At 42.5% G+C, this 22,897-nt stretch overlaps 1 protein-coding gene across 2 annotated transcripts in view; it reads left to right on the top strand.

The window, feature by feature from the left end:
• ACTN2 (actinin alpha 2) overlaps window positions 1-22,897 on the top strand; it is a 74,382-nt gene that overhangs the window by 7,434 nt on the left and 44,051 nt on the right. For both annotated transcript variants that reach the window (XM_040464963.1, XM_040464962.1), the window contains exon 2: window positions 22,288-22,402. In XM_040464963.1, the coding sequence (XP_040320897.1) occupies window positions 22,288-22,402 (115 nt within the window). The remainder of the gene's footprint in view (window positions 1-22,287; window positions 22,403-22,897) is intronic.

Raw genomic sequence — 22,897 nt, 5'->3', positions numbered from 1 at the left:
CAGGCCCCTCCTCCAGGAGGCTAGCCTTCTAGAACATGGGTCACCTGGTAGTGTTTTGGCCTCCCTCTGAGGGCTGTGGGCAGACACCCTCTGGTTCCCGGAGCCCTGCACTGAGCCTGCTCAGACTCGGAACTCATTTGCGGAATGAAAAAAGTTATGAGTTCTATTTCCAAAAGGCATTTAGTACAATTAAAATTTTTAAATGTAATAATTAACAACCTAGTTTTGCAGTCTTTATAACTCCTTGAGCTATCTATGTATTAACTCCAAATCATGCTTACTGTCTAGTGCTTTTAAAAAATATTTTCTTGGGGCGCCTGGGTGGCGCAGTCGGTTAAGCGTCCGACTTCAGCCAGGTCACGATCTCGCGGTCCGTGAGTTCGAGCCCCGCGTCAGGCTCTGGGCTGATGGCTCAGAGCCTGGAGCCTGTTTCCGATTCTGTGTCTCCCTCTCTCTCTGCCCCTCCCCCGTTCATGCTCTGTCTCTCTCTGTCCCAAAAATAAATAAACGTTGAAAAAAAAAAAATTAAAAAATATTTTCTTGGGGCTCGTGGGTGACTTAGTTAAGCATCCGACTTCGGCTCAGGTCATGATCTCACAGTTCATGAGTTCAAGCCCTCCATGGGGCTCTATGCTGACAGCTCAGAGCCTGGAGCCTGCTTCAGATTCTGTGTCTCCCTCTCGCCTTCTGCCCCTCCCCCGTTCGTGCTCTGTCTCTCAAAAATAACTGTTAAAAAAAATATTTTCTTAAAGTGTTTTTCTCAAGTCCTCAACATGATGGAGTTGTCTGACTTAATCCTTAGTCTAAGATTGAGCCTTCAAAGACAAGCTGCTTAATTTAAAAATAATTGGAATTTAGAGAGTTTTGAAATTAAACTTTCATACATGCAGATTTATTTAAAGTATAATGTGTCACCATCTTAATGAACAAAGTTTCTGGTAACCTAAATTTGATTTGAAATGACCAGTTTTATTTTCCAGATTGAAAATCTTTACCCACTTAATAAAGAAAATTACAAATTCACTTATGATTCAGATAAGTATAATTTAAATGTGTGTTTTTGTGGTAAAACCAATTTTTTTTGGAAAATGTGCTATACTTCCCAGTAGAACTGGATAAGAGAGAATAGACGTGGGTGATTCTGAAGAATATATGTGTCCTGGAAAGGACAGGCCAAGTTCAAGACTAAGACGCTAGCATGACTTTGGGTTGTCTTGCTTTGTTTGTTTCTTTTTGCTAGCAGGTAAATTTGTTAGTTATAATCCCCAGGAATCGTTATACATTATAAATAGATTCTTAATAGTATCTGTGACAACCTTTTCATTACAAGGCATGATGTCTTGGAAAAATCTCCTTTTTTAGTGATCGTGAGGACCAAATGGACAAAGAGGTGAATATACACTTATTTGGGGCAAATGAGACCTATATTGAATATGAACCTGTGATTGAGTCTTATATAGACAATTATAATTGAGACTGGCCAACCAAGAAATCCTACCTTTTACAGTCATAAGGAATCTTTAAGTTATTTCATGATGGTCAAATAAGATGTGAAAATAATATTTATTTATTAAAGTTTATTTATTTATTTTGAGAGAGCGAGAGAGAGAATCCCAAGCAGACTCCAGGCTGTCAGCACAGAGCTTGACACGGGGCTCAATCTCATGAACCATGAGATCATGACCTGAGCCAAGAATTGGACGTTTAACCTACTGAGCCACTGCTCCATGAAAATAATTATTTAGAAGTTACATAATGTCATTGCTCTTTATTAGAATTTTGAGGCATTTTACACGTATTAGGATGAACGTATGAAATTCTCGACATTGACCACTTCGACTTCCAAAAATTGCAATTTCTTCTGTTCAACCCACTAAAACTATGTTACCACTATGTCCTGTTGTATTTGAGATCCTTGACCAATACCATGCAATAGCCAAACCATAAAACTGAATTCTAATCATTTCTGGCCTTATCTCTAATGCCTTTGGTGTTCATTTAGGGAAGTAAAGAGATCATTGGGTTTCATAGAAGGTAAAAATGGGAGGTTTGGATCAAGAGCTTTATATTCAATGGAAATATTAAGGAGAAAGGTCAAGCCTGGAGGTTTAGGTGTAGCAGTTATCTGCTCATAGGCAATGGTTGAAACTATGGGGAGGGGAACATGGGAGAAATCCAGAGAAGACAAGAGGACTCTAGATGAGGGGTACCTGGGTGGCTCAATCTGTTAAGCATCCGACTTTAGCTCAGGTCACCATCTCATGGTTTGTGGGTTTGAGCCCCGTGATGGGCTCTGTGCTGATAGCTCAGAGCCTGGAGCCTGCTTTGGATTCTGTGTCTCCCTCTCTCTCTGCCCCTCCCCGACTCACACTCTGTCTTTCTCTCTCTCAAAAAATAAACAAACATTAAAAAAAAAAAAAAAAAAAGAGGGCTCTAGAGGAAGCAGTGTCATTGCCTGCACCTGGGAGCATTGCTCCTCTGCATGAAAATGGGGACACATCAGAGGACTTGGAACAACTTGAACTGTCACAACGTCTTTGATTTTCTTCCTGGAGAAATCTCACCTTGGTATTCCAATGGAGCTTCGCCAGTCTGAATGTGGCATTTGAATTGATTTAGTTGCTGGAAGAGAAACGCAGGGATTTGGCACCGTGGGATGGGATATCTTTTAGCCGATGAGCTGAGTTATGCTTTCAAAGGAGGTGAAAAGCTGTAAGAAATTATTTATGGTGATGTGCTCAGGTCTGTGGCATGAAACGCTTACTGCAGTTGAAATGGCCAGTGGTAGGCTTTCCTGAGGAAGACTATACTAAAATGTCATGAGGATTGCTGAAGACAGTAGAATTTGTTTCATCTTCTACTAAAGGTAGAATTTAACCCCCAGATAGGTTTCCTTTTTTTCTTTGTTACCATTTATATAATTAAGGGAGTGGAATGAATTGTTGCCCTCATTTAGATATTTGGTCTTAAGGATTTTAGAAAATATTATTAGTATTTGGGGTTGGGAGAGTATTGGTCAAGAAAATGATGATGGGTGTATTCAGAATTGTAATCAGTTTAGAGGTCACCCACAGAGGATAATATTTTTCTATTTTGAAACACATTTTTGAGAGGAGGCAGGGATGAGAGGGTGAGCGTCAGATTGGGCTGGGATGTGGGGAGAGATTTGTTGGAAAAAGGCAAGGCATGCTTTTTACATTTTGCAAACTGTGTAATTTCTATCCTATTATTGGAAATGTATGAAATAGGAAGTGGCTGATTATTTTATCGCATACTTCGATTTATTCTGTTAAATTTTGAAACAGAAGAATATTTACAAAAAAAAATTTGTTTTCAGTATAACACCAAAACAAAAAGAATTCCAAGACAGTAAAAGTGATACTTTAGTATGTGAAAGATTAAGAAAAAGGGTGGGGAAGGGATTTGGTCTGTTATCCTTAGTATCCCAAACTATTCACTGTGCAGGGCAGAGCAGTTATTTATTGAGAATTACTAGGTGCTGTTTCAACCATAGATATTATTTTATTAAATCTTCACAACAACCTTGAGAACGGAGTATTATTATTCTCCTTTTTTTCAGCCAGGGAGGTTAAGTGACTTGTCCAAGGGTTGTTGAGGGTGGGGAAGTGTAGCCAGAAAACACACACACAGAATTCTAGATTACAAAGATACAGTCCTGTCTCACAATGAGAGCTTTATCAAATGCAGAGATGCTGATATTTTATGGCATATTCTGGTCCACCAGGGACGGAGCTGAGTTTTAGAGCCATGCTGCTTAACTCTGAAGGCTGTGCTTTGAACTACTAATCGTTTTCTGGGGTTTTTCAATTGCTTTGTACTCAGACTTATCACCTACAACTCTGAGTAGAATCCTGGGATTCTGTATTCCTAATTTCTCACTTACCAATAACCTGTTGCCTTTGTGGAAGGCTGTGTGTGCCTGTGAATTTTTCGTTCCACAATGTGTACAACTGGGAGCGTCTGATGAAATGAGAGAACTGAGTTTTAGGGCATGGTAAATACTGTCATTCAAGGGTTTTTCTCCAGGTCAGGCTGTGTAGCAATTGCTTCGTCCAACAGAGATACCTACAGGAGGAGAAAAGGCACCACAGGGAAAGCTAACAAAACCCTCTCAGATGGAGTTTAGTAGGACATGCCATTAAGGGCATCCCTTTGGAGTTAACTGCTGGTCTGACTCAGTTCCAAAAGAAGCCAGAGTTCATGATGCCTAAGAACTCGAGTCAGCTCTCTTTTGGAACCAGCCAACGAGACTCCAGGAGGCAAGAGCACAGATCAGTTCTCCCCGTGCAGGCGTGCTGTCTTAGTGCAGGAACACTCTCTAAGATTTGGGTCCCACCAGGATTCAGCATGAACGTGACGTCGCAGTGCCAAGGACTCTCTTTATATTAAAAAAAAATTGCTGGGGCTCTTGGGTGGCTCATTTGGTTAAGCATCTGACTCTTGGTTTAGGCTCAGGTCATTATCTCAGTTTGAGTTTGAGCCCTGTATTGGGCTCTATGCTGACAGTGGGGGGCCTGCTTGGGATTCTCTCCTCTCTTTGCCCCTTCCTGGCTTGTTCTCTCTCTCTCTCTCAAAAAAAAAAAAAAAAAAAAAAGATTAATTTAAAAAAAATTAAAAGAATTCTGCTTTTCTTTAACTTCACATTATGGAAAGTTTCAAACATACACAAAAGCAGGGAGAATGCAGAATATAGTGAATCCTTCTGAACCCAACTGGCCAAGGAAAACCTGTTTCGTGGATAGGGGATGTCTGATTCTTTCCCCCCCCCCCCAGCTTTATGGAGGTGTAATTGATTGACAGATAAAAATTATAGATATTTAAAGTGTACAGGATGTTTTGATATATGCATACATTGTGAAATGGTTACCAGGGATGTCCACCTCTAAAAGGGAAACAGTTTTTATGTTCAACAAGTGTTTTATTCTGTAAAAAATTTTTGAAAGATGTCAGCACAAAGCAGAACTTCGAAGGAGGCCATTTGTCACCTGCTCCCTTTAATCTTTTTTTTTTTAAGTTTATTTATTTATGTGCTCGCTTCGGCAGCACATATATTAAGTTTATTTATTTATTTCGAGGGACAGAGAGAGTGAGGGGGAGCGGGGCAGAGAGAGAGGAAGACAGAATCCCAAGCAGGCTTCGCACTTTTCAGGATGGAGACTGATGTGGGGTTTGAACCCATGAACCGTGAGATCATGGCCTGAGCCGAAACCAAGTTGGACACTTAACCGACTGTGCCACCCAGGCGCCCCTCACCTTCTTCCTTTAAATGAAAGATTCCCAAGACCTGCCTTTCCAGACATCACCTGCATTTTAAAGGTAACCTTTCTAGATGATAATCCCGTTGTCTAATTCCAGGAAGAACCCTCAGCATAGATTTCAGGCTGACAAGAGGAGAGGCTGGCATGGTGTGAGGCATTTTGGGCAGAAGCAAAGCCTCTTAGCATCCTGTAAATGTGAATGGTTCACTGCTACGAGTTTGTGCCCGTGTGTCTGTACTGATAGGGTGTGTGCTGTGTGTAAGGAGTCTCTCTCGCCTCCTGCTGCAAACTGATCCGATAAAGTGACCCTATAACCTCTTTCAGGGTTATTGGTCTAGTTCCCTCTTAGTTCGTATGACCTCTGCTTTCACCGCGTTGGACGGTGAGCTTAGATCAGAGACAGGAGGTGGGGAAGATGTCTGAGGATGCTGAATTTGATACATCTGTGTCTTTATTTCCTCCACCACCCCCAGAGTACAGCCGGAGGAAGGAGAGAAGAGACATTTAAAGGGTTCTTGGGGAAAGGTTATTTTTAGGGGCAGTCTTGCCAAGACTGCTTCCGGGGATTTTATTTAGACCTAGATCAGGCCCTTGCCTGCTTACATGTGTGTATATCTAGGGGACTCCTGGAAGTGATGGGGGGGGGGGGGGGGGGGGGCCCCCAGCATGCCAACTCCCCGGCCACCACACTCTGTGCAAAAACACACTTTTTTTTTTTTTTTATCCCCCCCCCCCCGCCAGCTTTACTGAGATATAATTAACATAACATGGGAATGCAAGCTGGTGCAGCCACTCTGGAAAACAGTATGGAGGTTCCTCAAAAAATTAAAAATAGAACTACCCTATGACCCAACAATCGCACTACTAAGTATTTATCCAAGGGATACAGGTGTGCTGTTTCGAAGGCACACATGCACCCCCATGTTTATAGCAGCACTATCAGCAATAGCCAAAGTGTGGAAACAGCCCAAATGTCCATCGATGGATGAATGGATAAAGAAGATGTGGTATATATATACAATGGAGTATTACTCGGCAATCAAAAAGAACGAAATCTTGCCATTTGCAACTACGTGGATGGAACTGGAGGGTATTATGCTAAGTGAAATTAGTCAGAGAAAGACAAAAATCCTATGACTTCACTCATATGAGGACTTTAAGAGAAAACAGATGAACATAAGGGAAGGGAGGCAAAAATAATATAAAAACAGGCAGGGGGACAAAACAGAAGAGACTCCTATAAATATGGAGAACAAACTGAAGGTTATTGGAGGGGGATGGGCTAAATGGGTAAGGGGCACTAAGGAATCTACTCCTGAAATTGTTGCACTGTATGCTAACTAATTTGGATGTAAATTTAAAAAAATAAAAAATATAATTAAAATAAATACAGTACAATTTAAACATAACAACATTGTATAAATTTAAGGTGTATGACGTGGTGTTCATTTCTCAGGGCCTCTGTTCTTCATGAAGGGATTTGACGAAAAGGTGGAGTAAGAGGTAGGAAGCCCACATCCAAGTCTGCCCAGAAAGGTCCCACTGGGGGCTGTGGCAATAACCACGTTTCCTCGGACTCTCAGAAGTGGTCCAGGCTAGACGCAAACTCTGAGGTCCCTGTGTTCCGAGGACATACACATAGCAACCTCAGAGCATTAAAATAACGTTGAGACCCAAGTAATGTATATATAGGATAGCAATGCCTTTTCTCAAAATACGGGCCTATTTCTGAACTTTAAAAAATGCAGATATTGGCGAAGTGAGATTTCTTACGTTTTGAACAGATTTAAATACCAGAGTCTAGTAATTTCCAAATCTTTTAATTCATGTATCTTTTAGAAGGCCAAGCCTTGCAGAGCCATGGGGGTGGAGCCCTGTGTGTGGAGGGACATGGGGCCACCGACCCCCCACGGTGGGTCAGGCTCCCCTCTGAAATGCATGCCACCGTGTGCTTTTGGTATTTGATATGTTATCTTTATGGTTTCATCAATACTGTGTAGATTCACACTTCAGACAGTTTGATATTAATATATGCTGTGCTTTAAGAATGCTTATTTTGTGAGTCTGAAAAACGAAGGGTCACACGTTATTTAAATAGGTAGCACGGTCACCAAAGTCAAATTCTATCTAGCTTTGTTCTTCAGACAATTTAAGTTTTATATATTTATGTTTATATTTGAAAACATACATATATATGTGTGTGTGTGTGTGTGTGTATATATATATATATATATGTAAACTCTGGGAGTGCAGCAATGATAATAAGTACATTTACTGTGTGATAAAATCATGCTTCCTGTAAAAATTCCCGTGTTTCTATAATCAGACACAGGTGGGGCTGTCACTGGTGGAGTCCTTTAAGGACTTGGTAAGGAGGCCGGAAAAATCCTGTCAGAAATACCTGGTGTGTGACAGTGGGTTGTATTGCTGTGACTGGCATCTGGGTAACTGGATATTATGGACTCCAAAGGATTTCTGTTCTGCGATCCTAGAACTTGGACAGCACGTACCTTCTCCATTAGGGTTTTGAAATGTGATGTCGAAATAGGGATTTTAATGTGAAACTTAAAAAAAAAAAATCCTGGAGGAGCCCTCCATTGGTTAACTTCAGAAATCTGGGGTTGCTTAATTATATGCAATTTAGGCAGTTTTTCTTTTTCAGGGAGAAATCTGGAGGATTAATGAAGTAAAGCTAGCTTAACGTAATTACAGATAACCAGGATGAAGACCAAAGAATCTAGGCTAACACGTTGTATATACTTCCCCGAGTTCCTTTTTTAAGATACATTTCTGCATAAGTCATACACGTTCCCTACAGAAAATATGGATAAGAAATTTTTAAAAGTCACAATCTAGAGAAAACTGGTGTTAACATTTTGCCATATCGTCTACTAGAACACTTTATGCTATAGTATGGAAGCATATGTTTATGAATTTTGTATCATAGTATGTAATTGTCTGAAATGGCTCACGATATGGAGGCTTCATCGTATACTTTTGTGAACGCTGTCCACTCAGCATGAGACCTAGGCAAGAACTTTTTGAAGGAGGAAATCGGAGCCTGGTTCCCTCAGGACGGAGTGAGCAGGAACTTTGGAAATGGTCGGCTCCCCTGTTTTTACCCCTTCTGCTAACCAGAGGTTTCCCCGTGTGGAGAGGAATCCTGTAGACGTACCTGATGGGGACTGTTTCTGGTTTAGGACTGAGCTCTGGCCCAAAACACCAATGAAGAGCATGTGGTGTCTTACGGAGAGCTGTTTCGTTCTAAATGAGCACTTTAATCCCTTATGAGGCAGCCATTTATTTGGGTCCCTGAAAGTAGTAACATTATGGTGAACTGTTTCTTCAGTTCCCCGGATGGGCTGAGGAGGGAAACATCAGTTTGCTTTTCTTTTTTTTTTTTTAATTTTTTTTTCAACATTTATTTATTTTTGGGACAGAGAGAGACAGAGCATGAACGGGGGAGGGGCAGAGAGAGAGGGAGACACAGAATCAGAAACAGGCTCCAGGCTCTGAGCCATCAGCCCAGAGCCCGACGCGGGGCTCGAACTCACGGACTGCGAGATCGTGACCTGGCTGAAGTCGGACGCTTAACCGACTGTGCCACCCAGGCGCCCCTCAGTTTGCTTTTCTAAAGAAAAGCCTTGCATTCATCCTCAGGAACAGAATAATAAAAGTATAATAAATGTTGCTGTTGCCTAAAACCAAGCAACAGTTGGGTTTGCCCTGTCACTGAGCCACATCTTGCACATAATTACCCAGGCTGCAAGGGAACAAGCTATTTTGGGAAGCATAGCTCAGGATCAATCATATGTAAGGCTGTTTGTTGGGAGCTGTAGATGCTTGCTTACCAGAAAGTCCTCAAAGGAATTCTCCACATAGCTCATGCCAGCTTGGGGGAGGCAGGTGTGACCCCAGAGAACTCCCAGCCAGTGGCTAAGTCAGGCTCCTGGCCCGGGAGTTGCTCGGTCTTGGCTGACCAGGCACCTGAGAGCTTTCATGTGGTTCTTTGAGCTTACCCCCACCTCCTTTATTTAAAAAACAAAAAAAACACAAAAAAACCAAAAAACAAAAAACCTTTTAGAGCAAGAATGACTGAGACTCTGATATTGAAGATACTTGATCTGATTAGTTTAACACATGCTTCCAGCCCTATAATAGTTTGGGTAGAATCTGCGTATTTCTAACCTCTGCCTTTTTCCATTCAACAGTTAAAACGGGGGAGTTTCACCAAGATCATTTACTAACGGTCCTTTAGAAGAGCTAGGACTTTTTTTTTAAATAAAAGGTTTTAAAAATAAGTTTTATAAATTTTTATATAAAAATTTTGTTTCCAAAAAATTCAAAACAATTTTTTTTTTGTTTCAAAACACGGAGAATCGGAGCAGAGACATGTCTGATGTTCTTGCTTGTTACTTTACGTACTTTGCCGATAATAGGAATGTAGAGATGAGTAACTGTAGCTGAGAAATGAAAATCAAGAGCATGAGTAATAAAGACTCCTGTAAGTGGTGATAAAATGTTTGTGGGAAATTTTCTTGAGCAGGGAGGAAATTAACAGATGGAAATACTTTAGCTTCTAGATAAATGTAAGATCTTTATGAAACAGGGAAACGTGCTAAATAATTCAACCCAAATTTAGTATTATTTATGGTGATTCGTATGAGAGGGAACATGGGGACACGTATTAGACTTTAAATGGAGGCTTTGACATGGAAAAGGAATCCAGTAAGCTGAGACTTAGGACAGTTGTCATTTTCACAGGACAAGGGAAGCATACCGTCACTTAAGATCAGCAAATGATAGACTTCGATTCCGCAGATCATTCTTGTCTTCACTGAAATCAATAACATTTTGATCGGAATAACGAAATTTTAGCGTGTTTGAGGGTTGACCTGTCTTTAGAAAATGGACCCTAAAGCCTGAAGTGTGAAAAGACAATTCTTAAATAAAGGTAAAAAGCGTGACTCTCACACAAACATAGAAGTGAATGCATGTTAAAGATGTTATTTAACTCATTAAAGAAAAATGAAGAGGAGTTAACGAGCAGTTCAAGAGAAAATCCAAAGAAGAGACACATTTATAGGTTAGGAATAGCGAGATGAACGTCCACAGGGCAGGAGACGTTTTTCTATGGGAGGAAGGAGGATGGTCCCTGTACAGAACAAAAGGCCTTTCTTGTCTATAGGCAAGAATAATTTGATTGCTCTCCTTTATCTATGATTTAGGAGTTGGACAATAGCATAGGAGGGGTGCTGTAGACAAGGCACGGGTTTCCTATTGAAGCCTAGACTTTTCCCGATACAAAGTAGCCTTATTAGTTGTCCTTACCCCTTTCCAAATTCGTAACTTTAATCTGTCCCGTCCTTTTCTGAGAGTTGTGGAGGAGAGTCCATATACTGGAGAGGCCATTCCTCAAGCCGGAATCAGTCTGGGCTAGATTTGGCTTTGTGAAAAAAACCTAAAAACCATTTTTTTTTTTTTTTCCTGTTAGCAGCCTTAGGGCTTTACAGAACCTTTCTTTCTGTATTCTGAACAGCCCAGGACCTAAATGGAAGTCAGTCTTAGGAGCCTGGTGACTGAAGCCCAAAATTCACGGTTCAGAATTTCTGATGAAAACCAGACCTGGGTGGAACTATCTTTCCAAGTGCTGGGAGAGCCATCTTTAACCTACCCACTTAAAGGATCATCCATTAGCCTGATTCTATTTTCGGATACCCTCAGCCATGAGGTTGTCTTTTATTTTTTACAAGCGTTTTTTTTTTTTTTTCCCTTCTTTTTTTGGCAAGGTTACAGAGTCTCTTTTAACATTTAAGGATTCCGTAATGAAATTTGACACGATAATTTTTTAAAAACCTGGAACTTGAACAGATAACAGATTTTAAACTCCTCAGTCTTTTTTATTTTTTCAGTAAAAAAAAAAAAAAAATCTGACTGCTTTCGTCTTTACTAACTGTCCCAGAAAGTCTGGCAAATGAGATCCTATTGAGCAAATACTGAGTGCTAGTATGTTCCAGCCACCTGTCAGGAGCACAGAGCAAAGACCCCCACTTATAAGTGTATCACTTACACCAGCATTTTATTTTATTTTAATTTTTTAAATATAATTTATTGTCCAGTTGGCTAACATACAGTGTATACAGTTGCCCTTGGTTTTGGGGGTAGATTCCCTTGATTCATCACTTATATACAACACCCAGTGCTCCTCCCAACAAGTGCCCCCCCTCAATGCCCATCCCCCATTTTCCCCTCTCCCCCAACCCCCCATCAACCCTCAGGCTGATCTCTGTATTTAAAGAGTCTCTTACGGTTTGCCTCCCTCCCTCTCTGTTTGTAACTATTTTTTTTACGTGGTGTCCCACGTCAGGTATTTCTGACAGCATTTTTTCTGCTTTCCCACCAGGTCCTTAAAGGACTCTGATAGTGACAGCCCCCCTTGAGTTGTTCGTAGGCTACCCTACCCCCCAATTTGAGATTGCCAGACATCCTAACTTTGGGTAGAAGAGACCCCCTGAACGCTGCTTGCTGACAGAACTTGGGGGGGGGGGGTGGGCAGTGAATCATCAGTGGAAGAAGACTTCTTCTTTTTTCCCCACTTACTTTGTCTTTGAGTAATTAAATGTGTATTTCTGAGTATCCCTGGGATTCAAGTTAAAAACAGTACTTTGGGGGCACCTGGGTGGCTCAGTCGGTTAAGCGCCTGACTCTTTTATTTATTTATTTATTTATTTATTTTTTCAACGTTTATTTTATTTTTGGGACAGAGAGAGACAGAGCATGAACGGGGGAGGGGCAGAGAGAGAGGGAGACACAGAATCGGAAACAGGCTCCAGGCTCCGAGCCATCAGCCCAGAGCCCGACGCGGGGCTCGAACTCACGGACCGTGAGATCGTGACCTGGCTGAAGTCGGGCGCTTAACCGACTGCGCCACCCAGGCGCCCCAGTGCCTGACTCTTGATATCAGCTCAGGTCATGATCTTATGGTTGGTGAGTTCCAGCCCTGAGTCAGGCACAGAACCTTCTTGGGATTCTCTCTCCCTTTCTCTCTCTGCCCCTCCCCTGCTTGCTCTTTCTCTCTCTCAAAATAAATAAACATTAAAAAAAAAAAAAAAAGCAGCGTTTGGTACTGTTGAGCTTCCAGCTTATTTATGACTGGAATTGTCACCATTTCAAGTGTTGAAAATTCAAATAAGTGCTAGTCCTCTCTGTGTGACTCCAGGTATGCCTGCTGGGTGTTGGGTTCTGTGGGTGATACAGAGGTGAGTAAGACAGGACTACTGTGGTCGTTTTGGTGTAGGCTTGCAGGCATATGAAAGTCTGAGAAATCAGTGTGTGTCTGCCATTTGCAATGGGATTTGCCTTTTTTTTTTTTTTTAGAGGGAAAGTGACTCATTTTTATGTCAAGGATTTGCCTTTTTATAAGAGTTAATTTTTAAAAACTTTTTAAATGTTTATTTACTTTTGAGAGAGGAGCAGGCAGAGGCAGGGAGAGAGGGAGACACAGAATCCGAAACAGCCTCCAGGTCCAAGCTGTCAGCACAGAGCCCGACGTGGGGCTTGAACTCGTGAACAGTGAGATTGTGACCTGAGCCAAAGTCGGACGCTCCACCGACTGAGCCACCCAGGTGCCCCTTACAAGACTTAAATTTTAAGGCTCTTTATACTTAGTGTATTTGGAACCAAGTCCTGATGCAAATGTAGCCCTTTATATTAATTGTCTCTTGGGAATACATTAAAAAAAAATTACCCAGGCATAATATTTTTTCCTGCTATCAGCCAGAATTAATGTTCTGAACACCTTGTGCCTTGAGGAAGTGAAGAGATGCTAACGATGTTCTTTGTTCTCTGACCAGTGGTGTGAGTACTTGTGGAAAATCCGGAAAAGATGAAGACCTGGCATTTTTCCAGCTTCTTGGATCCCAGACCTTCTCGCCTCCCTTTTCCGTCCGTATTACTGCAACAGTTTATGAACTGTGCTAAGCAACAGCTTGTTTATGCTTAGTTATTGGAGGTGGAATATCTCTTATGCTCAAGTAGACTGAGATCGTGACTGTAGGCTGTCTGTTTTTCTATGCAATGGTGTAATTCCCTTTTAAATTAAACCCCAAAGCACCTCAGCTCTCTCTGAATTATTGCCATCACTGAGTGCTGTTCTTTTGTGTTTCTACATTTGTGACATATTTTGCGTTCTCTTTAATTCATCACGCATCACAGTCAACTCGTTGAATTAGGTCAACGGTGCATTCCTTAGGGGAAGAAACAAGCCCCAGGAGAGAGGAGCCGACTTGCCCACACCAGATGCTGAGCCGGTCACAGAGCTAGGCTTCAGATTTTAGGGCTGCTGTTCTTCAGTGACTGCTGACCTGAGCTGTTGCACGCTGTGTTATCTAGCAGGATCTTGGAGCTCTAAGCCGAGGACTGCCCACTGTGTGCTTAGGTCCCTGGTTAACATTAGGGCTCCGTCTTGCAATTGGTTGTAGCACAGGCAGAATCCTTACAAGTAACCCTTTAATGCTTACATACTTCTTTCTCTGGTTACATTTTTTTGTAATGTTGTGTGAGTATGATGTCGTGTGGCAACCTTGAAGGTTTGGGATTTTTTTCAAGATCAGTTGATTATGCTGACGAGTCAATATTGTGAGTGACTTCTGGGTCCACAGCACTTCCTTAAACGTTTTCCAAGATGGTTATGTGTCTGAATATTTAAATGTAAGGCTGTGTTGCTGATTTCTGATGTGATTCTGGAGTGGCCCATCGTATGGATAGCCAAGCGCATGTCCTCACATGGTGTGTGGACTGGAATCTCTCTCTCGGCTGAGGGGACGGTGAAGCTTTGTGGTGAACCAGAACGTTCTGCCTCTGCAAGCCACAAGGGGCAGGAATTTCTGCCCTCTCTGTCAGTGGGCTCCCTGCTCTTTGTGAGGGTACTGTCTCCTTTTTAATTTTTTTTTCAACGTTTTTTATTTATTTTTGGGACAGAGAGAGACAGAGCATGAACGGGGGAGGGGCAGAGAGAGAGGGAGACACAGAATCGGAAACAGGCTCCAGGCTCTGAGCCATCAGCCCAGAGTCTGACGCGGGGCTCGAACTCACGGACCGCGAGATCGTGACCTGGCTGAAGTCGGACGCTTAACCGACTGAGCCACCCAGGCGCCCCCTGTCTCCTTTTTAAACACTAAAGCTGAAATCACGTTTACTCCAGAGAAACAGCTCTGACCTCCTCTCCTGCATTAACTGGAGATTCTATAAATCTATGCAGCTTTCTAGATGCTCCCCACCCCTTACTTTTCAAATATTAAAACACACACACACACACACACACACACACACACACACACGAAAGTGATTAGAAGAAATCTTGGCAAATTGGGAGTCTATGGAGTGGAAAAGAACACACCATTAAAGTGATTATTGTAAATAGAAAAATAAATGGAGCATTTTTAGAAAAATCAACTTAAACCACAGAGTGGTTTCCGGTAGGTGTACATGAGAGTGTGTTCAGAACCAGTGTGGTAGGTAACGCTGGCTGACCGGCTTTCACAGTTCTTCTCCTCCTGATAACTTTTTCAACAATTTCATCGAGTTGATCGTGACAATTACCCCGTGTTTTTGTAGCTGGGAAAGTGTCAGGGCATGAAGGACAAACAGTTACATGGAGTCAGAGTCAGAAATAGAATCTGAGTTCTGATCCATGACTGCAGGCTGGGCCGGGCTTGACCTCCGCCTCTCCTGGGGCCCACTGTCCCCGCTTACCTGGGGCCAATTCGTCCCACCCCACAGGATGCGGGCCAGGACGGACACGGCGAGCCTCCCGGTGTCTCCACTCGCTGGGGAAAGCAAGCTATCGGCAATCTCAAAGTCACAGAGCGCTTTGACAGTGCCCCAAACTGATTTGGATCTGACAACAGTACTGTTTCATAATTGGTGGTCTTGAAAGCTAAGACCTTTCTACCCCCTGAGCCTCATGCAGTGGGCCTCTGCCCAAATGTCCCAGCCCTCAGCGGGCCCTGTTCTGTTTCATTCAGAAAAATCCCGTAAGCTTTTCTGAGTGCCCGTTTCAGGAAATGTGATCTGAAATGAGTATTTTATGGCATTATCATCAGTTAAAGCTAGTTTAACAAGAATGAAGGAAATGTATAGGTGTTGTCTTGCCATATTTTTGTTTAGTAAATTGAACAGTTAGTCTTACAGGAGGCAGGCCACACCTAGAACCAAATTGCTGAAAGAATTAATAATTAACTGATAGCATGAAATAGACTGCTATGCAGACAACCGTGTCAGACTCAAGGTGGATTTTTTTTTTTTTTTGGTCCTTATCTGGGTAATAATCTCTTCCAGGTAGAGATATGAACTTGTGTTATGTCAATAACTGTAGTTATTACGCATCTTGATTAAAAGACCTTCCCTTTTTCTCTGTGGAAAAGTCTACAATATAGGTGTTTATGTCTATAGGCTTAATTCATTGAAAAAGAAACCAAATGCAAATGTATAGCCTTCAGTAACACAGGCTTATCTCAGCATTTCATGTAGTACTTTTTTTGTCATTTAGCACAATGTGCTGATTGGCATAGAATTCATCTTTGAGAAAGACAGTGGTCAGTCTTATAGTTCTTGTGGACTTAAACTAGGGGCTTTGCCGGTACATTCTTCATGAAGAAGGAGTGGCCTCGCCCACTGCTGAATGGGACCGACAGTTCTTGGTAACAGCTACTCCTGGGAAACTCCTTCAACAGATATTATTCTCAGCCACCATGTTTCAGGGGTTAAAGAACATTTTCTGGGCCTCTCGATTACGTTTCAGAATATAACAGAGGAGGGACTGCTGATAGTTTGAGTATCCTTCAGGCTTTCTGTGTGAAGACCTCCTCCTACAAGCCATGGGAACACAGCCTTCACCTCTGGGCCCTTCTCCTTTGCACCCTCTTTCTGAAGAGTTTTTATGCCATGTCCAGGGCAGGTCTGTATTCAGGAAGATCAGTCTGTGCCCCTAGGACTGCCCATCCTGGCCGGTGCCTCACAGGTGGTGATTCCTTCTCTTTTGGGAAGAGATGCTGATATTTGCTCCTGTTGTCTCAGGAATATACATGTCGAGACAGTGCTTTCCACTGCCTTCCCGCCTTTTCCTTTTGTTTTCATGTGAGCTTCTTTGGAAGGTAGTAAGGACTTCAAATACTATCAGCCTTTCCTTTCTGGAGATGCGGATCTTCCTTGACTTCTGATGGGGTTACATTTGGATAAACCCATTGTAAGTTGAAAATACCATAAGTCAAAAATGCATTCTCTACAGCTAACTTCCTGAACATCATAGCTCAGCCCAGCTGACTTTCAGCGTGCTCGGAACACTTCTGTTAGCCTGCGGTTGAGCAAGAGCTTCTAACGCCATGCCTGTTTTATAACAGAGTGTTGACTGTCATGTAGTTGAATACCGTACCAAAAGTGAGAGACAGAAGGGCCATGTATATGGGTGCAGAATGTTGGTAAGTGTATCAGTTGTTTACCCTCGTGGTCCTGTGGCTGGCAAGGAGCTGCTGTCCCTGACCAGCGTCACAAGAGAGGACCCTACCACATAGCACAAGCCTGGGAAAAGCTACAGATCCAAAATTCCAAGTACGGTTTCTACTGAATGCGAATGGCTTTTATGCCGATAGGAAGTCAAAAATTAGAAGTCGGACCATCGTAAGTCAGGAACATCTGTAGATGGTTCTGTGGTTTCCTGTCTGGTTATCTTTGGATGGCCCTGAAAGTTTTTTTTCCACATGCCTGTCTTTGGTACTTATCGCTAGGTGTAGAGGCGTGGGGAATGAGCTGTTCTCCAGGAGGGAGGTAGAGGAAGCAGGAGAGGAGGTTGGAGAACCTCACCTGTGACTGAGCAGTTTCTGGGTTGAGCTGTGACCTGTGGAGACTGTGGCCTGTTTCCTTGTTGGACTCTGTCTAGTTCACAGAGCATCGTTTTTCGTACGAAAGGACATCTGGCTTGGTAGTCTGGTTTGACCCAAGGAGCCTGCCTCAAAAACCGTGTGGACCTACCCTCATTCCACGCTAGTCCTCCAAGGTTTAGTTCCCACAGACTTTAAAGATGTGCGTTGCTATCGGCCAGCAAGACAAGCCACAAAGAAGCCTTCGGGTAAGATGTATGGGGGTTTGCTCTGGCTGTTGTTGCTCTGTCTCCTCCATAATTAGCAGGCTTTTCCGAGAAACCGAGGACGATTGGAAATGCATTAAGAACAGTCTCTATAGACCGTGGTAATTAAAACTGTAAATAGAGTGAAAATTAAATGTTCTAACAAAGCTTAAAATTCCTTTTCAGAGTGCACTGGCCTCTTTGCAAGCTATTATCTCAGAGCTGTTGGGGTCCTTTCTTCACATTCCAATTGGTTAGTTACCACCTTTATTGGCTCCTTGGAATGCTCATTAAAGATAGGGACCCTTCATTAGACTTAACTAAATAAATTGACCTTTTCGATTAGATTCATTCTCTGGATTTGCACAAAGGAATAATTACCTCTGGGAAATTACCTTCCCTGTTATGTATACCTATAAAAAGGTAGGATCAAACAGACCTCCACAGTGTTGCATAGCGGGGTCAGGAAGCTGGCACGGATTTCATGAGCAGCTTTGGGGTTCTATCCGGGAGTGTTTCTGATACTTTTGTTATGAAAGGACTTAAATCATGTGGTAACAGGATAAGGTAATTTTCACCAGCAGTAGTTGCTCATTTTAAGTTGAATCTGAACAAGAAGAACTCTATAAATATTTTAGGTCATGATATTTTTTTGCCTGTCAATTCAATTTTTAAAAATCATGACCTACAACAGACACATGAAAAGATGCTCAATGTCACTCCTCATCAGGAAAATACAGATCAAAGCCACACTGAGATACCACCTCACATTGGTCAGAGTGGCTAAAATGAACAAATCAGGAGACTGTAGATGCTGGCAAGGATGTGGAGAAACGGGAACCCTCTTGTACTCTTGGTGGGAATGCAAACTGGTGCAGCCGCTGTGGAAAACAGTGTGGAGGTTCCTCAAAAAATTAAGAACAGATCTACCCTATGACCCAGCAGTAGCACTACTAGGAATTTATCCAAAGGATAGAGGAGTGCTGATGCATAGGGGCACATGTACCCCACTGTTTATAGCAGCACTTTCAACAATAGCCAAATCATGGAAAGAGCCCAAATGTCCATCGATGGATGAATGGATAAAGAAGATGTGGTTTATATGTACAATGGACTACTATTTGGCAATGAGAAAGAATGAAATCCTGCCATTTGCAACAACATAGATACGGAACTGGAGGGTATTATGCTAAGTGAAGTAAGTCAGTCAGAGAAAGACAGATGTCCTATGTTTTCACTCATATGTGGAATTTGAGAAACTTAACTGAAGACCATGGGGGAGGGGAAGGGGAAGAATAGTGTCAAACAGAGAGGGAGGCAAACCATAAGAGACTTTTAAATACAGAGATCAGACTGAGGGTTGATGGGGGTGTGGGGAAAGGGGAAAATGGGTGATGAGGATTGAGGAGGGCACTTGCTGGGAGGAGCACTAGGTGCTGTATTAAGCAACGAATCACGGGCATCTACCCCCAAAACCAAGAGCACACTGTATACACTGTATGTTAGCCAATTTGACAAAATATTATATTAAAAAAAATCATGGCCTGTTTTCTTGTACCTGTCCCAACAGGTTAGATATATGATTAATCTCAGTATTTTGAGTTAAAAAAAAACAAAACAAAAACGAAACCATGTTTAAAGTAGTTTTTCTTGCTGAAAATGGGGCCTGGGATGTGTTTTACTGAAGGATAACTGTCTGGAAACAGCTTAACTGTCCATCCACAGGGAGCTAGTTACATAAAGTATGGTATATGCACTACAGGGAAATACTATGCAGCCATGAAAAGGAATGATCTGTACTGATGCAGAATGACCCCTAGGTTATATTTTTTAAGTGGGTAAAAAAAAAAATCCAGGTACAGAACAATGCATATACTCTGATTTGTATTAAAAGGACAAAAAACGATGTGTGTATCTGTCTCTATATCTGTCGAAGATCATTGAGGAGATACACAAACGAATGTGTGTGTTCCCTCTGGGGAAGAAAGCTGGGTGGTTGGGAGTAGGAAGAAAGGGATGCTTTTCACTTCATACCCTTTTGTACCACTTGAATTTTTTTTAAGTTTTTAAAATTTATTTTGAAAGAGAGAGAGCGAGTGCACACGCACAAGTGAGGGAGGAGCAGAGAAGGAGAGGGAGAGGGAAAATCCCAAGCAGGCTCTGCACAGACAGCACAGAGCCCGATGCGGGGCTTGAACCCATGAACCGTGAGATCATGACCTGAGCCAAAGTTGGATGCTTGACCGACTGAGCCACCCAGGTGCCCCTACGTGAAGTTTGAACCAAGGAAATTCATTACCTATTCAAAAAGTAAATAGATAGGGGTGCCAGGGTGGCTCAGTTGGTTAAGTGTCCTACTTGGGCTCAAGTCATGATCTCATGGTTTGTGAGTTTGCGTCCTGCATCAGGCTCTGAGCCTGCTTCGGATTCTGTCTCCCTCTCTCCCTGCCCCTCCCCCAACTCATGCTCTGTATCTCTCCCTCTCTCTCTCTCTCTCAAAAATAAATAAACTTAAACGAAAGAATAAATCGCTTCTCGGCCTTTTGGCTAAGATCAAGTGTAAAAAAAAAGGTAAATAGATAAACTGATATTGAAATAAATAAATGATGGACTCTTTGTAACAGTCTTAGTTTCAAACACCAAAGTTGGGTTATCTAGAGGAACTCTGCCCTAGAGCTTTCCATGATGCTGGAAATGTTCCGTATGGGCACCATCCAGCTCAGTAGCCACCAGCCACATGTGGCTTTTGAGCACTTGAAAAGTGGCTGTGCCCAGCAAGAAGTTGCTGTGGCTGAGGTCAGAGAGATTGTTGCCTGTTTTCCCCTCTAGGGTTTTGATGGCTTCCTGTCTCACATTTAGGTCTTCCATCCATCTTGGGTTTATTTTTGTCTGTGATGTAAGAAAGTGGTCTAGTTTCAGTCTTCTGCCTGTTGGTGTCCAGTTCTCCCAGCACCGTTTGCTAAAGAGATGGTCTTTTTTCTGTTGGATACTCTTTCCTGCTTTGTCAAAGATTAGTAACCAAGAGCGCACTGTATACGCTGTATGTTAGCTAACTTGACAATAAATTCTGTTTTAAAAGATAAAGAAAAGAGAAGTGGCTTGTGCAACTGAGGAACTAAAATTTTAATTTCCTTTAATTTTTATTAATTTACGCTTAAATGGCTACACATGGCTAGTGGCTGCCCCATCGACTGGGGATAGATCTAGAGTATATGGTTTCAAGTTGTTCTTCTGTTTAAAGCTGACTAAAGTTTAGATGTGTTTTGGGAGACCTAATTATTACTGTAGGCTCTCCGAGTAAAATGAATTCTTCTAAGTCCAAGGAGACGCCTACATTTTTGCCCTTGAACTTAATGCCGTCACATATTTGTTGAAAAAAGTGACAATCAGGTTTTTAAATCTTCTTTATTACTCAGGAAAATCATTTTTATGGAAACTGTGTCTTTTTGTGGCGTTGCACGAAAGCTGTTTATTTTTTAGGTATTCGTTTTGTCATCTAGAACACAGACCCTATCTGCGTGTCTCCCCACAGAGTAACGTGCCGGGCATTTTGTTCTCGATCCCCACAGCTGTTGTGAGACAAGGGGACAGTTTGCATTCTTAGCCAGCAGCTGCCAAAAGCACTTCTAAAATGGTTTTGGCAGGAAATCGTGCACAAGTGGAAGCCAAGTTAAATGCGGCTTGAAAAATAAACAGAATGACTTTGGATGTCACTTCATATATAGTCCATCTTTCCACTGAAGATTGTCTTTGTAATTTGTTAACCTGACTAGGCTGTATCTAATGGTCTTTGAGATGCAGGGTCTAGCTCAGGGCCTGAAATATGCCAGCCAGTAGGAAGTTATTGTCACTATTACTGTTAGCATTATTTTTAATGACTGACTCTACTGCAAATCTGTTTAATTAATTTAGTTACTGGCTTAACATTGTTGTGCATTCAGGATAAGCTAGATGTAGGTAATTAGTGGTTATGGGTCCCCTCCTCTCTTCTCCTTTCTGCGACACAATACCGCCCACCCTCTGCTCTAAAGTAAGACATTATGAACATTCCTGAAACATTATTTATTCGTCCGCTCTGCAAGCAAGCTTATTTTTGTTGTATGCAGGGAATAAGCACACTCTAATGTAGTCTGTATTTCCTACAAAGTAAGAGGTTTTCGGAAGGCATAGGTGTGAACATGGTACCTTTTTTTAAGTCCATTTATTTTGAGAGAAAGAGCACAAGTGGGAGAGGGGCAGAGAGAGAGAGAGAAAATGCCAGGCAGGTTCCATGCTGTCAGTGTAGAGCCAGACACAGGGTTCGATCCCATAAATGTGAGATCATGATCTGAGCTGAGATTAAGAGTCGGATGCACATCCTCCTGAGCCACCCCAATGCCCCTGAACATGGTACCTGTTTGTTTGGTTTTTTTTAATGTTTATTTTTGAGAAAGAGACCGAGTGAGCAGGGAAAAGGCAGAGAGAGAGAGAGAGAGAGAGAGAGAGACAGACAGACACAGAATCTGAAGCAGGCTCCAGGCTCTGAGCTGTCAGCACAGAGCCCGACACAGGGCTCGAACTGACCAACCGTGAGATCATGACCTGAGCTGAAGTCGGATGCTTAACCAGCTGAGCCACCCTGGCGGCCCTGAACGTGGTACCGTTTTAAACAGAAGGCACAAATTCCTAAGGCTGGCATATCAAATAAATGATTTTCTTTTGTCCCTAAAGGGGAAACTAACAACATCTTACTTTAGTCTTTCAAGTCGTTCTTTCCACCACATTCTCCCCAGAGGAGTTCCAGCCTCTTAGGCTCCCCAGAGTGCATACGATGTCAAGTGTTGTCTGCATGGAGGGGGGCTGGCCGTTGATGGGTCTGTGCCCAGCAGTGTCTGGTTCTCGTTGCAGACCTTCACGGCCTGGTGTAATTCCCACCTAAGGAAAGCTGGCACCCAGATTGAGAACATCGAGGAGGACTTCAGGAATGGCCTTAAACTCATGCTGCTTTTGGAAGTCATCTCAGGTTGGTCCTGGATATTGCATAGCCGTCCTACCCGAATCCCATGCGTCCGCGTGTGAGCACTAGATATGCGTCTGGTTAGAGATGACTGTATCAGAAATTCCCTTTGAACCTGGCTGGGCAAGAACATGGTATTATTAGCAAAGAAAACCTTTCCAAAGAGCAGTCTGCCTGGACTTCTTTTTCTGCCCCGAATAAGGAGTAAATTCTGCTTAAAACTGACTAATTAAAATCATGTTTGTACCACCCACCTCGAAACAAAATAAAAGAAAAAAAGTGACGTTTATGTGACTACCCACCAAGCTGCCCTCTCTACTCTTAGCCCAGCTAGCGCATCTCCCAAATGTTGTCGTTCATGCAGCCAGCCGGTGTATGTGTTGGCGTAACTCGGAAAACATGAGCTCAAATCCCAGAGGGGTTGTGTTTTGCCCTGAATTTCAGTTGGCTGGATTAGAGTTTGGATGAGAGGAGGGATCACCCTTGAAGAAGTGTGGCTGG

This window comes from Herpailurus yagouaroundi, unplaced genomic scaffold (genome assembly GCF_014898765.1).
Source record: "Herpailurus yagouaroundi ecotype Mexico unplaced genomic scaffold, PumYag 530, whole genome shotgun sequence".
Lineage (NCBI taxonomy): Eukaryota > Metazoa > Chordata > Mammalia > Carnivora > Felidae > Herpailurus > Herpailurus yagouaroundi.
Note: the sequence above shows the minus strand (reverse complement) of the source record. Positions and strands in the feature narration are given on the sequence as shown.